General features: G+C 63.1%; 3 protein-coding genes across 3 annotated transcripts in view; 1 reads left to right on the top strand and 2 right to left on the bottom strand.

Moving 5' to 3' along the window:
* The window catches only part of BOLA1 (bolA family member 1), a 1,324-nt gene extending 746 nt beyond the window's left edge, over positions 1 to 578 (top strand). The window contains 3 exon segments of the mRNA XM_042025594.1: positions 130 to 283; positions 285 to 464; positions 466 to 578. Coding sequence (XP_041881528.1) covers positions 130 to 283; positions 285 to 464; positions 466 to 555 — 424 coding nt within the window. The 3' untranslated portion in view covers positions 556 to 578.
* Positions 579 to 766: 188 nt separating this feature from the next.
* SV2A (synaptic vesicle glycoprotein 2A) lies at positions 767 to 10,654 on the bottom strand. Its single transcript, XM_042024908.1, is given in 16 exon segments — positions 767 to 2,541; positions 3,113 to 3,183; positions 3,185 to 3,273; positions 3,653 to 3,856; positions 4,097 to 4,230; positions 4,329 to 4,493; positions 4,795 to 4,883; positions 4,972 to 5,082; positions 5,284 to 5,373; positions 5,776 to 5,909; positions 5,986 to 6,137; positions 6,249 to 6,429; positions 7,339 to 7,600; positions 7,602 to 7,721; positions 7,723 to 8,074; positions 10,189 to 10,654. Coding segments are annotated over 15 exon segments (2,184 nt in total). The 5' UTR covers positions 7,921 to 8,074; positions 10,189 to 10,654; the 3' UTR covers positions 767 to 2,357.
* Positions 10,655 to 12,823: 2,169 nt separating this feature from the next.
* On the bottom strand, positions 12,824 to 16,602 carry SF3B4 (splicing factor 3b subunit 4). The gene is given in 9 exon segments (XM_042025467.1): positions 12,824 to 12,948; positions 12,950 to 13,095; positions 13,521 to 13,575; positions 13,577 to 13,692; positions 14,708 to 14,825; positions 14,827 to 14,903; positions 15,050 to 15,592; positions 15,955 to 16,083; positions 16,498 to 16,602. Coding segments are annotated over 9 exon segments (1,257 nt in total). The 5' UTR covers positions 16,532 to 16,602; the 3' UTR covers positions 12,824 to 12,909.
* Between the last annotated feature and the right edge of the window lie 341 nt (positions 16,603 to 16,943).

Consider the following 16,943-nt stretch of genomic DNA (forward strand, 5'->3'; position numbering starts at 1 on the left):
CTGCCACCTCCTCGAGCCTCCTCTCCCTTTCGGCCCCCCCCCCTAAACATCCGCCTCAGATTCCTCCAGTGCCGGGGACCGGGGGTGTCTCTCTCCCTGCAGCTCCCCCGATCTCCCCCTCTCTTGCAGCCCTTCTCCGATGCGGGGTCCCCTTCTGGCGGCGGCTGCGGGAGCCATGGGGGGCGCGGGGGGTCCCCTGGCCCGCACCATTCGTGCCAAGCTGACGGCGGCCCTGCAGCCCACGCACCTGGAGGTGCGGGACGACTCCCCCCGCCACGGAGGCCCCCCCCGGCGCCGAGACGCATTTCGGGGTGCTGGTGGTGAGCGGGCGCTTCGCGGGGCTCCCCCTGCTCCAGCGGCATCGCCTGGTGCATGAGGCACTGCGGGCCGAGCTGGCCGGGCCCCTGCACGCCCTGCAGGTCATCGCCCGCACCCCCCAGCAGTGGCAGAGTGACCCCCGCGCCCCCCCCCGCGCCCCCTTGCCTGGGGGGCTCCAAGCGGGAGCGACGCCGAGGGGACAGGGAGGAGCAGGAGGAGGCGCCGGGGCAGCAGTGACGGCCCGGGAAGCCCCCCAGGAACAGCATGGGACTCCCAGGACCCCCACCCTGGTGTCAGCGCAGCAGACGGAGCCTGGAGTTGGGGAGGGAAAGAAGTAATGGGGGTGAAACACCCCCCCCCCCCCATCATGCTCAGCCCCAGCCCCCGCACCCCATATCACCCCCAGCCTGGACCCACCCAACCACCCCCGTGTTCTCACCCTGGAGGGGATTTTTGGGGTGTCCCCCCCATTTAATGTCCGAATAAATTCAATTAAACATGTTCTGGGGGCAGCTGAGTCTGGAGAACCCGGAGGGGGGGGGGAGGCGGGGAGGGAAGATTTGGGTAATTTTGTGCTTTTTTGGGATGTTTTTTCCATTTTAATTAATTTACAAACACCTGAAACTACAGCACAGCACAACAGAGCTACGGGGGGGCCGGGGGGCCCCAAAGACCGAGGAGCTACACCGAGGAGGGGGACAAAGCACACAGGGGCTGATTGGAACGGGAGGGGGCTGCCTGGGGGACGGGGGGGGGCTCCTGGGTGGCTCTGACCAATCCTGCCCAGCCCTGAGGGGCTGATCGGGTGGGGGGGGGGGCAGAGCATGGGGGACCCCCACAAACTCCAGGTTTTGAGGGGGCACAGCACTGGGACCCCCCCTGAACCCCGATTTCTTTTGAGGAGGGCACAGCACTGGGGACCCCTTGTACCCCGAATTTTTGGGGGGTAGGGGCTGTTTGTGCTTTGCAAACCGCTGGTGGTTTTGGGCTGGGGGGAGGTAAAACGGGGTGCAGGGGAATATTGTGGTGGAGGCGTCAAAAGGGGAGGTGGGGGGGGGGACATGGGGATGCAGGGAGGGAAAGGGGCTGGGAGGAGGAAAAGAGGGTGCAAGGAGCCACCCACGCCCCCCCCTCACCCACACCAGCCTCCCTCTCATAGGGAAAATCCTTTAAAAATCAGTTAAAAATCACTAACTGGCAGTTTTGGGGGTCCCCTGCTGCTGCACCCCAAATGAGACCAAGGGCTGGGGCTGGGGCTGGGGGGGCTGTGCTTTACACCCTGAAAGTTGGGCACCCAAAAGTGGGGGCATCCTGGGGGAAGGGGAACGTGTGCTTTAAGGGGGGGCACCCTAAAATTATCAGGCAGCCCCCGAGGGGATTCTGCACCCCCAACTGCACCCCCCAAGGGGACCTGCACCCCAATATCCTGTGCCCCCCGAGGCATTGCTGAGGCACTCCAAGGGCTCTTGCTCCCCAGTAGGCCACACCCAAGTGCCCCCCCCAAATCTGTGGATGTTTTGGGGACCCTGCTGGGTGCCCTCCATAGGGATGGGGAAAATGAGGCACAGGGGTCTCCCCACACCCAGAGATTTCATCCTCCTCCTTCTCGGCTCCGCAGGGATTTGGGGGATGCACAGAGATACGGGGGTGCAGAGGGCCTGTGTCATTCCCCCCCTCGATGCCAGGGCCCCCCTAAATCCTGCCCCACAGCCCCCCAGGAACGAGCAGCAACTCACATAGGGGGTGACACCAAGAAAAGAAACTGGGGGGGCTGAAGGGGTATTGGAGGTTGAGGGAGGTTGGGGAGTCAGGGGGGGCATTTGGGGGGTTGGGGGGAGTTTGAGGTGTTGGGGAGGTTTTGGGGGTATAGGGGGATCTGGGGGAGGGGGGGGTCCAAGGGCAAATGGAAAAAAACCCAAAACGTCCCAAAAACCCTTCTCCCAGTGTCTACCGCGACTAACCCCAGGGCCATGGGGGGGGGAAACGCTGGGTTTGGGGGGTGCCCCGGGGAGGGGGGTCCCTCTCCCCCAGCCCCCCCATCACTGCAGGACCTGCCCCCGTGTCTCGGGCAGTTTGAGGGCCAGGGAGCTGCCGAGGGCCAGCGCGGCTGAGGCCAACAGGATGGGCACGGCCTTGGTGATGCCCACAAAGGACGTGAAGATGCTGATGCCCAGCACGGCCGCCAGCTTGCACAGCGCATTCAGGAACCCAAACGCCGTCGTCCTGGGGAGGACAGGGAGGGCTGGGGTTGGTGGGGGCACCCCCGGGGGTAGGGGAGGGTACCCAGCCTCGGGGGGGCACCTGCAGAGGGCAGGTGGCACCCCAAAACAGGCACCTGGAAGCCTGAAATGGGCACCTGGAGGCCTGAAACAGGCACCCGGCACTCCAAAATGGCAACTCAAAACCCTTAAATGTGCATCCAGCACCCCAAAATGAGTACCCGGCAGCCTGGGGCTGGCAGGCAGCACCCAGAAACAGGTACCGAGCAGCTGGTAACCCACACCTGGCACCCAGCACCCCAAAACCTGTACCCAGCAGCTGGTACCTCCAAAACTTCCTGAGCAGGACTTCCCGTGTCACCCAGAACCCAAACTCTCCCACCTGGCACCCAAAACCTCCCACCTGGCCCCCAAAACATTGCCCCCAGCACCCAAAACCTCCCACTTGGCACCCAAAAACCTCCACACCTAAATGCTCCCACCCTGCACCCAGAACCTCCCACCTGGCAATCGAAACTTCCCACCCAAAACCAGTTTTTTGTTTTGCACCCAAAACCTCCATTCCAGGCCCCCACCTCTTGTCAGAGGGGTACAGCTCCACGGTGAGCACGTCGAGCGCGTTCCAGGAGGCAATGCTGACCCCCCCCAAAGAGGCAGAGTAGCGCAATCATGGCAGACTCGCTGTTCCCAAAGGACAGGAAGAAGCAGCTGACGCAGGACATGACACTGGAGCCGGCTGGGGGACACGTGCACACGTCAGAGCACAGGGAAAATGAGACAGGAGATGGGACTGGGGGGGCTGGCAGTCCCCAAAGGGGGAAGGAGATGGGGGTGACCCACTGGGAGGGACAGAGAAGTCCCCAAGAGATCAACAGAGATGGAGGTGACCCAGCAGGTGGGAGGAGGATCAGGAAGGTCCCCGAAGGGGTGATGGAGGTGGGGTCACCTAGAGGGGTAGTCCCCTAAAGGTGATGGTGATGGAGTGACCCAGCAGGTGGGAGGTGGGTCAAGAAGATCAAGAGCCTGGTTTGGGCTGGAAGGCACCTCCAGGGCCCCCCTGCCCACCCCCCTGCCAAAGGCAGACCAGGCCGCCCCGAGCCCGTCCCGCTGCCCACCCAGCATGCGCAGGCGGCCGATCTTGTCCATGAGCAGGGCCGAGACGATGTTCCCAGGGAGCACAGCCAGAGTGCCCAGGAAGCTGACGAAGTAGATCATGTAGGCATTGTTGTCATCACTGAAGTCCAGCTGGCAGCCCTCCTTGTTGTGCAGGAACGTGCTGTTCACCACCCGGCTGTTGATGAACTTGTACTCGAAGAGATCTGGGAGGAGAGGGGGCCATGGGGTCACCCCGTCTCCTTGAGGACCTGCCTGGCCCTCCACCACCCTCTTGGGGACCACCCTGGTGGGTCACATTACCTCTACCACCCCAACTGCATCATCCCACTGGGGACTTTCCTGACCCTCCTCCAACCTGGTGTCTCACCCCCATCTCCATCAACACCCTGGGGGCCACCCTGGTGGGTCACTCCCTCCATCCACCCGGGATCCCGTGCCCCCACCTGTGTTGTAGAAGACGGTGGAGATGAAGGTGCAGTTCTTGAAGAATGTGTTGCTGGAGGTGATGTCCTCAAAATAGCACTCCTCAAAGAGCGAGTCCTCAAATGTCACTGACTTCATCTTCAGCCCTATGAACCTGTAGAGGGACACAGGAGGGAGGCCCTGGCTGCCCCCTACCCCGGTGCTGAGCAGCCCCAGGCTCAGCACCCCCAGGCTCAGCCCCCCCTCACTCACTTGTCATTGAAATACTCCCCGCCACGGTGCACCTGGTTCTCCAGGGTGAAGTTGAAGGTGAAGTGCCGAACCTTCTCGCGCGTGAAGAGCTTTGTGCGCGATGCATACTCAATGCTCTGCAGGTGCTTGATCATGTCCGGGAACCACACGGTGAGCCCGTAGTAGCTGCGGAGACAGGGGTGAGCGGGCACCACACACCTGGGGTTCCCAGTGCCAGCCCAGGGCTCCCAGAGCCAGCCCTGAACTCCTAGGGCCAGCCTGTGCTATCCCACTGATACTTGTTCCATTTCATCCCACCCACTGCTGCCAGGGTCCATCTCAGTCCTGTCCCAGTGCTCCCAGTCCCTGCCCAGTGCCGCCTAGCTCCATCCCTTCCTAACCTGGTCCCATCCCATCCCATCCAGTGCCGTCCATCCCAGTCCCAGCCCAGTGCTGCCAGTTCCATCCCGGTCCCACCCCGCAGCACCTGAAAGACATGGTGAACCACACCGCCATCATCATTAGCGTCACCCGCCGGTACTCAGGCACGAAGCACTGCTGGAAGTTGCTCCAGACCTGCGGAGGGACAATGGACATGACAGGGACATGGGAGGTGACAGGGGGCACATGGGGCACAGGGACCCCTGGGCAGCTCTGGCCACACCTGTTGGGACAGGTTGAGGCATCGGACCAGCCAGCGCCGGTACCATGTCCCGGTGTCTGACTGGATCTCGATGAGCTCGTCCTCCCGCTTGATGGTCTTGATGTGGGTGACCTGTGGGGGGAACAGTTTGGGGACACCAGGAAGCACCAAGGCCCCACCTTGTGCCTCCGTTTTCCCACCTGTTACAACAGCGCTGCATCCCTCGGGTGGTGCTTTTCCTGGAGGTGGGAAGTGCACCCCTGCTCCTGGAGGCCACCCCACCCTCCCTCGGGTTGCTGGGGACCCCAGGGCTCAGCCCTGGGGGATCCTTACCGAGAAGACCCTCTCGGGGTGGCCCTTGGCCCTCATGTTGGTGTCATGGACCTGCTTCAGCACCATCCAGGCCTCGTCGTGCTTCCCATTCTGTTAAGGGCAGGGACAGGTAACCCTGGGACACCCCGGACCTGGACCCCGACCACCCCATCAGCGGTCCCTGCCTGGGTTCCACCCCCCACCTGGGTCCTGCCACCCACCTGGGGATCCCTCCACAATCTTCATCACCTCCTCAGGGTCTCTCCTCCCTCTGGGGTCCCTGGCTGGGTCCCATCACCCACTTGGGGGTTCCTGCCCAGTTCCACCCTCTCCAACACCATCTGGGGCTTCCTGTCCAGGCCCCACCACCCCCCCTGGGGATCCCTGTCTGGGTTGCCCCATCTCCGTCCCCCACCTGGGTGTCCCTTCCTGGGTCACGCCACCCTCCACTCCAGGTCCCTGATGCACTCCAGATTCCCCTCAGGACACAGCCATGCCCTCCCAGACCCCCACCTCAAGGTAGAAGCGTGGGCTCTCGGGCATTGTGGTGAGCGCCCCAATGGCAAAGACCGAGGGGAAGGCGCAGACGAGGACAAAGACCCTCCAGCTGTGGAATTGGTATGCGGAGCCCATCTGGAAGCTCCAGCCTGGACAGGGACAGGACATGGTGGTGGGGCCGAGCCCCGGCACACCCCCTGTGCGCCGCCGGCCCAGGGCTCCTACCGTAGTGGGGGATGATGGCCCAGGCCATAGCGGAAGCGTAGATGCCCCCGATCATCCAGAACATGCAGAGCCAGCTCAGGTGCTCCCCGCGCTTCTCCTGTGCCAGGAACTCCGAGAAGTAGGAGAAGACGATGGGGATGGAGCCGCCGATGCTGGGGACGGAGGGGAGGGAGCGGCATCACCCCCCCGCCCCACGCCCCACCACACACAGGGGGAGATCAGCCCCTGCTCTGGGGGTCCCTCCGTGGCTGGGCCCCCCTTACCCCACGCCCGAGAGCAGGCGGCAGAAGAGGAAGGTGCCGTAGCCCTGGACGAAGGAGGAGAAGAAGGCGAAGACGCTGTTGACGGAGAGGGAGATGAGGAGGCACTGCCTTCGGCCCAGCCGGTCGGCCAGCCCGCCCCACACGAACGCGCCCACCATCATGCCCAGGTACACGATGAGTCCTGGGGAGGGGGACACACAGCAAGGTCAGTCCCGGGGGACCCAAGGACCTGCACCCCGAGTCACCTGGCGGAGGGAGGGCATCGTCGGCACTGGGGGTGGGGTGTAGGCAGGGACCCTCTCCTCAAGACGCTGGGTCCCCTTGAAGGAAGGGGACAGAATCCCACGTGAATGGGTGGTGGGGGTTGTCCCCCTGCTCTGCTCAGGGACTGTGGGACATGGCGGGCCCCCAGGACCCCCACACCCAGCCCTTCCCCCTGTCCCAAGTTTGCCAGATCTCAAGGATGGGGGGCACTGGTACCCCCTGGGATTTGGGGGGGTGTCAAGCTCCAGTGGGCATCACAGAGAAGGGGGGAAAGCCATCAAACAAAGCCACCCACAGCCCCCCAAACCCAGTCTCAGCATCCACTAATCAGCCCAAGTTTCTGAGCTCGCTCCCTGCAGCTGCCCCTCGCCATTGCTCACCTGGGAAGCAGTGTGGGACTGGGAGGAGGACGGTGGGAGCCCTGTGCCCAGGGGGTCCTGCATCCCTCCCTGTCCCCACATCCCTTCCTGGACCCCATACCTCATGGCCTCATCGCCCCCCAATTCTTCCTGTGTTCTTCCATAGACCCTGTAACCCCCCACATCTCCCTGAGCCCCCACATCGTTCTCCATCCCCAACTCCCTGTGCCCCCACCCTCCTGTGCTTCTCTGGCCCCTCAGCATGTCCCTGTGCCTCCCTACATCCCACATGTCTCTCTGCATCCCCATATCCCTCATGGGACACCCCCCACATCTCTCCACATCTCCCAGTGCCCCCTCCGTGTCGCCCTGATCCTCCTGTCCCCATGACTGTCCCCTATCCCGTGACTCTCCCCTGTCTATGACTCCCATATCCCCCTACCTGCACCCCGTGCCCCTCTCCTCACCCAGCATGCCCTTGTTGGAGTCGGAGAGGCACATGTCCTTCTCGGCGCTGGGCAGGACAAAGCCCACCACAAAGACCTCGACGCCATCAGCCATGAGGGCCAGGCCCAGGACAAAGTAGAGGGTCCACTGGAAGCGGCCGTGGCCACATTCCTGCAGGATGAGCTCGTACTGCTGCGCCAGCTCCTCCCTGTCCTTCCTCCGCTGCCCCTCGCTGTCGTCAAAGGCGCCGGCGGCCGCCGCGGCCCCCAGGCGCTCCCCCCCCCTTCAGCGACTCCTGCCGGGGGATCCCTTGGTACTCGCCCTCGTAGATCTCATCCTCCTCGTCGTGGCCCTCAGTGGCGTCGCTGGACACCCCCTCCTCCTCGTTGGCCCCCTCGCCCCCCCCGGTAGTAGCCATCCTGGGGCGCGTAGTCTTCGTCGTCCTCCTCCTCCTCGAAGCGGGAGTAGGAGCGCCGGGTGTACTCGTCCTGCACTCGGTCCATGCCCCGGCTCACCTTCTTGGCCGCGTGCTTCTTCACCTCCTTGGCAATGTCCTTGGCGCCGCGGATGAACGCGGTCCGGTCCCGGAACGACTCGTCCATGGTGCCGGCGGGACGGGACGGGGCTCCGGGGCTGAGGGGGGGGAGGTCTCTGCGTCGGAGGCTGCGCCCTCAGGCCCGGGGTGCGGGGAGAGGGGTGACGGCGCTACCCATCCGTGGGAGGGGATGGGGGAGGACCCTGGATGCCGGCCTGGACCTGGGAAGCCCAGAGACAACCAGGGCTGAGTTTCGATGGGAGTGGTCCTGCATCCCACCTTGCACTTTGTCTCAGATGGAAACAGGAGGATTTGGAGACCCCCCGGTGAAGTGGCAGGCAGGTCACCACGGGGCACAGTGCGGGCTGGGGACAGGCTGAGAGACACTGGCTCCATGCCAGGCCCCTTCCCCTCACTTGGAGGACCGCAGCTCCCACAGTTCACTGGGGCCCCCCCCAGCCCCCCTGGATCCATCCCTTCTGCATTCATCCCAAAGGACAGAGGGAGCTGGGGGCACACCAGGGGCATGGCTGCCCCCGAGTGTCCCCAGTCCATCCCGCCAGGACTGCGAGTCACCCCAAAAAACAAGGCCATCAGCAGGTCTGGACTGAAGCCCCCCATTTCCTTGGGCACCACAGGGACGATGAGGGGATCAGTGCCCAAGGGCATGGAGGTCCCCAAACCCTCCCAGCACTGCCAGTGCCCCGGGTGGGTGGCTCAAGGTTTGGTCCCTCAGGGGATCCCTCAGGGGGGTCCCTTGAGTGACAGTGACCCATGTGTGCCAGGCCACGCTCACTGCGGAAGCTCCCAGGCAGGATTTACTGTGGGAGATGCCAGCGCCAGCAGATGCTGACCCAGCCGACGGGGGCTGAGGATGCCACAACTGCCCTGGGGTTCAGCCCTGGGGAAGGAGAGGGGCATCCAGATACCTGGGGGTGGCATCTCCTTGTCCCCTCACATCAAAGCATCCTGCTCCCTCTTCCCCAGCCCAGCATCCCTGCACCCACTGCACAGAGCCCAGCTCAGCTCGTGACAGGGATGGACCCGCAGCCCCCAGCCCGATGCTGCTGCTCCACCCGCAGGGGCCGTCGTGACCCCCCCCAGCGCTATTTTTATCACCGGCGAGGCGGGAAGGAGCTGCGGGCAGAGGGACACAGCCGGCGATGTATCCCCCCCTGCCCAAGCAAGGGGACAGGGCACGCGAGGAGGCTAAATTTAGCCCTTTGGAAACCCTGGAAGGAGGGGGGCTGCGGCACGGCATGGGCCCCCATTCCCGAGTGGAGCCAGGCAGGTGATTTCACAGGATAAAATGGCAAATTCCCCCCATATCCTCCCCTTCCGGCTGGGGGCAGACCCCAGTTCCCTCCCTGGGGGTCCCATGGGCCTGTGAGGCCCCTGGAAGGGGCCGATCCATGACCAAGGTCATTTTGCTCCAGCCAGGCTTGCAGCTCCCTTCAGAACCTCCCAATGTGGGGCCGGCATGCCACAGACCAGGAGGTATTCGGGGCCAGGAGAAGGAATGGGGGAGCAGGGAGAGAGGCTGGGTGCACGGTGAGGAAGAGGATGGGCTGGGGAGCAAGGTCACTGCTGGCTCCATGACAGAGAGCGACCGTACAAACCAGGGAGCCTTGAGCGGCCGAGCTGATGCCAGGAGACAGCACTGGATGAGATCAGGGGTTTGATCCCACAAGAAATCCAGAAATCCCACAGACCACAGTCCCTGAAATGCGGGAGCCAGGGGGATCCCCAAAAATGCCCATCGGGGGGGCTGAACATGCTGCTGGCCCTGCAGCCCCGTCGTGGCGTTGGACAGCCCTGGACAAGGTTATCGGGTATGGATCCGTCTCCTCCTGCCACGCATCCAAGCAGAGCCAGGGATCTATGCAACCACGCACCTCAAAACCCCCGGGGGTCCCACGCTGGGGGTCTGCCTGCTCCCCCCCCCGGCAGCCCCCAGCCTCCCTGCGGAATGCCAGGAACATGGCGACAAGGGGGAAGAGTGGGAAATCGCTCGTACCCAAGGTCACCCCCCAACACCCCTCTGCTACCTCTTCCCCAAAAGCCCCCGGTTCCCCCCTCCCATCCCTGCGGCGAATTCCCGATCCCCTCCGGCTGCTCTGCGGCCACAGGACGGCGCGGGGGGATGACAGGAGCCCCCAAAAACGCACATCCAAAGGCAGAGCCTTTGGCTCCAGAGAAGGTTTTCCAGGACAAAATGGCCACAGCAAGTGGGAAGGGGAAGCCGAACCCCGAATCCATCAGCGGCTCCGAGGATGCCGATTAACGCCGCGGGGAGGAGAGATGCGGGGTATAAACACGTTTTGTTCCCCCTTACCTGGCTCAGCCGTCGCCTCGCTCCAGCTCCAGCTCCAGCTCCTTCCCGGCGCCGGCGAGGGGGATGCTCCGGCGAGGAAGGATGCTCGGGAAGGGATACGGCGAGGAAAGAGGATGCTCCGGCAGCGACACGGCGCGACAGCAGCTCCCGAGGACCAGCGCTACCACCGCAGCCTCCGCCGCACACACGGAGCGCTGGGAGAGTCCATCGGCGCAGCCCCGGGAAGGGAGGGATCAACCACGGCACGCGGCGAACCGGGGGGGCTCGGCGGGGGCGGGGGGCTCGCCCCACCGAGGGGGGGGCGATGGATCCCCCGGGATGCGCAAGGGGAGCTCCCGCGGGATCGGGGTTCCCGTGATGAAGCTGCTGGGATGGACCCGCTCCGGAGGCTGCGGACGGCGGGGAGCGGCCGGTGGGATGGGGGGCATGAGCCGGCGGCCCCCCCGGATCCCTCGGCGAAGCTCAGCCCTCCCCCCTCAGCACGGCTGAGTCACGGGCTCCGCGGGGCTGGACTGGGATTTTTTGGGATCAAATCGTCCCTGCCTGGGCTGGCCAGACCCGGCCCCTAGGCTGCAACACGACACAAAAGCCCCCGATGAATTTTTTTAGGGGGGTTACGGCTGGGGAGGCACATCGCAAAATGGGGTGTCCAAACCAAGCCCCATTTCCCATGGATCGCTTCCCGAGGGTGGGAAACCGGGAGCCGCAGTTCTCCAGCCCCAGGGCTATGGCTGAGTTCGGAGTGGGGGGTCCCCACTGTGAGCAGGGCTGGGGGTGCTCGCAGAAGCAAGATCTTCCCTGAGCCCTCTTCACTGGCATTCCAATGTTCCCAGAGCCCCTTCATCCTGCATCCCAACATTCCCAGAGCCCCAACCTTCCCTGAACCCCCCCTCCTCCTGCATCCCCTGCAATGAGTTGACCCAGTCTCAGCTTCCAGGGTGTCAACCCCAGAGCCCCACAATCGGTCAGGATTCATCAAGATTAGCACTTCACCCCTCAGACTAGAAAACAGGGATGGGGGACCAGTCTGCATGGGTGGTGCCAGCGCAGGGAAGGATTCAGAAACCCGGGAGTTGAGAAGAAATTGTGACATTTATTGTTGGAAAAAAACCCAAAAGGGGGATGGAACTGCAGGACAAGGCTGGCAGTCGAGGAGCATCCCCGAGAAGTGGGCAGCACCGGGATCCAGGCTGTGCCCTCCGGAGATGATGTGCTCGGTGAGCCCCAGCCCTGGGGGGGAGTGAGTGCCACATCCTCAGGCACCCGGTGACTCATGTGCCACTGTCACCGCAGAGCTCCTATCCCCTGCCTCGGTCTGCTTGGCCCCGGGGTTTTTTTGTGGATCATCAGAGGGAACAGGCTTGGCAGCAGGACAGAGAATGGCTCCTCCTGTCCCGAGGGCCCCATTTGTATCTGCCAGGGCCTAAAACCCGGGGTGGGGTGGGGGGTGGGATAGAGCTGGGGGGAATGGGATAAAACCAGGGGGATGATGAGATAAAGGAGGGGGGGGGAGTGGGATAAAATGGAAGGAAAAGGGAGAAAATCAGGGCTGACAATAGAATACAATCGGGGAAGATAGGATGTAACTGGGAATGACAGGATTAACACCAGGGATGATGGGATAAAACTGGGGGTGACAGCGGATAACTCCAGGGAGAAAGGGATGATGACTGTCCATGCAGGGAGACTGGCTGCCCCAGGTGGATCCTGGTGGCTTCCATGAGTGAGGAGCAGAGAAATGCCACCCTGGCGCTCCCTGGATCCAGACGGGAATCACCGGATTCTTCAGATACTGGAGATGTCCTAAGCCCCTTGGCTCTCAGCACCACAGGGAACCCCCATTCCCACACCACACATCCCACCCCTCTCCCCCTAAATCCACTCTACCAGTCCACGTGGGATTCTCCCCACATTTCTGGAAATGAAGGATCAGGAGCGGGTTCCAACCTCGTCCCTCCCTCCCTAGCCCATCCATACCCTAGGAATTCCCACCTGGATGACAAGGCGAAGCGCAGCCTCGGCACAGAAGACGCTGGGACGTAGAAGGGAGCAGCATATTCCCACCTCCATGTCCCCCCCACAAACTCCCAGCTCTTGGAGGCTCTCGCACTGCCCAGGGGCAGGAGAAGCCTCTTGGAGATTCCCCAGGGGAATGTTGGACTTTAGTTAAACCTTGGCACCAAAACATTCCAGAGTCAAACCTCAGCTCCCTGGATTTGGGCAGCGATGGCTCGAGAACGGGAATCCAGACATTCCTATGGGGCAGCCGAAGAGAGCACACAGCTCTTCCAGGCTTACAGGTGGAGTAGGGATCAGACCATGGATCAGCTCTGCCACTCCTCAGGCCCCAAATCCCTCCAGCCTGGTTCTTCCCAACAACCCAGGGAGGGAAGAGATCTCAGCTGGTGACAAACAGGCAGAGCCTCATCCCCAATCTGGGGACCCTCTTGGTTCCCAAATCCTTTATTTGCAAGTGGGTGGCCACTGCTTTCCATACAAAACCAACAAATCCAGCAAAAAGGAGCCTGGAAAAGCTTCCAGGGCAAGAGAAATGGGAGGAGGCAGGGAGAATGAGGAAAAACACTACAAAAAGAAATGGGGGGAAGAAATGGAGAGGGAAGGGAGGAGTAGGGGATGTCCCCCAGCCCTTTGCAGGAATGGGAATGTTGATACGAGGGGCTGTGGAAGGCTGAGGAGGGAGAGCAGAGAGTCCCCCACCTCTCAGGGCAGGGGTCCCCGCAGGGGCCCGCGGGGGGGGGACTCCAGGGGGTCTCTGCGCCGGCCGAGGGGGCAGTGGGACCCTCTGGTAGCCGTAGGGGGGGGGCCGGGGGGGCCCGTTGTAGCCGTGGGGCGGCATCAGCGGGGGGGGCCCACGCAGCCCGTGGTGCGGCAGCGGGCCAGGATGACCTGTGGGGGACAGGGGGGTCAGTGCCAGGGGGAAAGGACAGAGCCCCCCCAAGCCCCCTGGAGGGGCATGGCCCACTGGCCCCAACCCTCCTCCCAAACATCCCACGAGGTGCCCACCACACCCCCACCCAGGGGTGCCACATCCAGCAGGTGCCCCCAGCTTGGCCAAAACTCGCTCTGTGCGGGGGTCCCAGAAACGGGAATGTCTCCCAGGACCCCTGTGGGCAGAGCAGGCCTCCAGAACCATCCCAAAGCCGTGGATATTCTAATGGGGGTTTGCAGGGTCCCCGTCACAATGAGAAAACTCCGCCAAGACCCCAGAATGGGGGGGTGCCAGGTCCCCCAGGTCTTGCCTCACGCCCAGCTGCACGTCCCCTCCTCCCACCCCTGGAGCAGAGCCCCCCCCCAGAACTGATCCCACTCACCCATTGGAGATCCGAAGTGTGGCCCCCGGGGTGGGAGCCCCAGGGGGGGGGGGCCCAGGGTGGGGCATCCCTGGGGGGGGCCGGGGGGGCGGCTGCCCTCCGGAGCCTGGTGGTCCCGGGTGGTGCTGCCCCATCCCAGGTGGCCCGTGGTGCACCTGCATCGGTGGCATTCCTAGGGGGATGATGGAGTTAGGGGTGCCAGGAAGCAGGGAAACAGCTCCGGGCACCCCCAGGGACTGAAATTCCAGCTGGGTCTGGAATTCCAGCTGGATCTGGAAAGCATGGGTGCAGAGGGGCTTCTGCCGCCAAAAAGGGGCTTAAAGAGGAGGGAACGCAGAGCTTTTTGGCAAGAGGAAAGGGCTTGGATGCAAGCGTGTGGGAAAAGAGATGGGATAGTGACTGTGTACAGCCCGGGGACAGTGAGGAATCCCCATTCCTGGAGATTTTGGACAAGCTCCCAGAGTGATCCAGAGCTGGAAGCTGCCCTGCTCCAATTAGAGCAGCCAGGGTCTCCCCAAACCTCCTTTTTCCCAATTATCCCATTTTGTCCCATTAAAAAAAAAAAAAAACAAAAAAACACCCCAAACAAATGATTCTTTCCTCCCCCTGGGAAGCTCCTGAGCCTGGTTTTCCCTGCCTGGGTGTAATTGGCTCCGCTCAAGCCCTGCAGCATCTGCTCCTGGCGTGGCCAGAGTAGGATCACACAAAGCTCCCTAATCAGGGTGGCTCTGGAGCCACAGGATCAAACAAATCCCAGAGAATCATTAAATTGCACATTTCACAAAGTTTGTGCTTTTGAACCTGGAGCTGAGATGCAAACACAGCTCCTTCCCAGGACCACAGGGCCAAAATGTGGAGAATCAGGGAAAAAAAAACTGGTTTCATTGAATTAATAATGCCAAAATTAGCTCCTGCCTTCCTTCTCTGTATCACTGCCTTCGCACGTGCCTTCCTTCCTTCCCACCTCCCTGCCTCCTGCACCTTCCCAACCCAAGGCAACCAACACCTCTCCCTGCTCAGGTGCCTCCCAGACAGCAAGGACTTTCTGAATTCCCCAAATCCTTCAGCAATCACATCTCCCCCCCCCAAAAGACCGGGGAAGGCGAGAGGAGGAGGATCCCCTCAGGCAGCCCCCAGCAGCGGAAGCCAAGCCGCACCCCCAGCCCCGTTCCCGGCCGGCTCCGTACCTGGGTGGTGCATCCCTCCCGGTGGGAAGGGGTGCGGGTGGGGAGGGTGTCCCCCAGCAGGGGCGGCTCCTGAGGGGGGTCCGGGGGCTCCAGCGCCTGGTGGCATCGGCGGGGGGGGGCATGGCCGGGGGCATCCCGGGGGGCAGAGCTCCGGGTGGCGGCACCGGCGGCGGGAAGGAGCCAGGGGGAGGCAGGCCTGGAACACACAGCGAGAATGCGGGCGAGGGAAAAACAGCCCAGCAGAAAAACACGGGAAAGGAGGTGGGAAATGGGAGGGGCAATGTGGAAACAGGGCGTCACAGCAGGATGCTGGGACAGCCCCGCCCCAGACAGGTCACCCACCTGGGGGGGTGACCCCAGGCCCCAGCGCGGTGACCACGGGTGTGGGCACGGACGGGGGTGGGGGGGCGTCTGCAAAGAGCTGGTGGGGCCGGTCGGCCTGGGAGAGGGGGTTCTGAGCTGCCAGCAGTCGCTCGGCCGCTGAGCCATGCCGCTCGCCCTTGGAGTCCTTCTTGAAGGCGTAGGACACGGTGATGGGGCGGTTGCACAGGTACTGTCCGTTCATGGCCTCGATGGCCGCGTCCGACGCGTCGAAGCTGGCAAAGTTGATGAAGGCGTAGCCCTTGGAGTTGCCCGTGTCGGGGTCCCGCATGATCTTGGGGGTCTGCAGGATGACCCCAAAGGCGCTGAAGGTGTCGTAGAGCAGCTTCTCGTCGATCTCAGGGTCCAGGTTGCCGATGAAGATGTTGGCACCCACGTCCAGGTTCTTGTTGTGAGCCGAGGCCTTGTTCACCCGGATGGGTTTCCCGTAGAGCTTGATCATGTTCATGATCTTGATGGCGTAGTCGGCGTCCTCCTCGCTCAGGAACTCCACGAAGCCGTAGCCTGGGGGACCCCAAAGGGGCTCAGGGGGACGCCAAGGGGGGTTCAGGGGAAAGGCAAGAGACCTCAAAGGGACTTCATGGGGGACACCAAAAGGACTTCAGGACAGAAAGAGACCCCCCACACCCCCTGACTTGATCTAAACCTCACCTGATTTAAAACCCAAGCTGATTGAAAACCCCATTTAATTATTGACTGAAACCCCCTCGATTTCATTTAAACCTCACTTAATACTTGATTCGATCCCCACTTAATTTAAACCCTGGGGCCCCGACACCTCCCGAGGGACGGAGCATGATCCCTCGCTTCCATACCCCGATCCCACCCCCAGCTCTGCCCCTCGTTGGGATTTGGGGGTCCCTCACCCTGGTGCTGGCCCGTGACCCGGTCCTTGGGCATGTGCGTGTTGACCACGGGCCCGGCCTGCAGGAAGAGCTCCCAGAGCAGGGGCTCGCTGACCTTCTCGTCCAGTCCCCCCACGTACACCGTAGCATCTGCGGGGAATCGAGGTCAGAGCCGGGACACGCGCGGGATAACGGGGGGCTCAGGGCTGACACCACTCAAGCAAAGCCCCCCGAAGCCCCCCCCAGTCAGTCCTTAACCCAGGAGGCGGCCCCTCAGCCCTCCTTTTTCCTTCGGGAAACCAGAGCCCCCCATGGCCCCAGAACGCCCCCGGCGCTCCCCTCCGTGTCCCCAGGGAGTCCAAAGTCCCCTCCAGTGCCTTCCCGTGTCCCCAGGATACACCAAGGACTCCCCATTCCCCCCAGAATCCTCCCCAGCACCCCCCGCTGCCCCCAGTGTACCCAAGGTCGCACAGAACCCCCGCGGTGTCCCCCTCAGTGCCCACAACACTGCCCTTAGTTCCCCGCTGTCCCCGGTGCCCTCGGACATTCCCCCGCCGCTCCCACCCTGGTTCCTCTCTGAAATCGGCCCCGCCGCCATCTTATCCCGCTCCCGCTCCGCGCGCGCGGCGCCGCACGCACGCAAGCACGCACGGCGCGTGTGACGTCAACACGCAAGCCTCGCATCCGTAGGATGACCGGAAGTGAGGACACGGAGACGGCGCGGCCGCCATCTTGGGTGTGGGCGGGAGGGGCGGGCAGTGGCCGCTGCCCTTCTGTCGCGACATCGCCCTCGCGGCCAGGAGCGCCCTCAGTGCGCGGGCTCCTCAGGGCCAGATGATCCCAGTGCCGGAGGTGCCAGTTCAGGAATCCCGCAGCATCCCCATCCCATCCCCGTCCCAGTCCCAGTCCCAGTCCCATCCCAGTCCCAGTCCCATCCCAGTCCCATCCCACCCCACCCCATCCCATCCCATCCCATCCCATCCCATCCCATCCCATCCCATCCCATCCCA

The sequence above is a fragment of the Corvus kubaryi genome, unplaced genomic scaffold, assembly GCF_017639235.1.
Source record: "Corvus kubaryi isolate FWS band 111438036 unplaced genomic scaffold, C.kubaryi_AGA036_p1.0 119, whole genome shotgun sequence".
Lineage (NCBI taxonomy): Eukaryota > Metazoa > Chordata > Aves > Passeriformes > Corvidae > Corvus > Corvus kubaryi.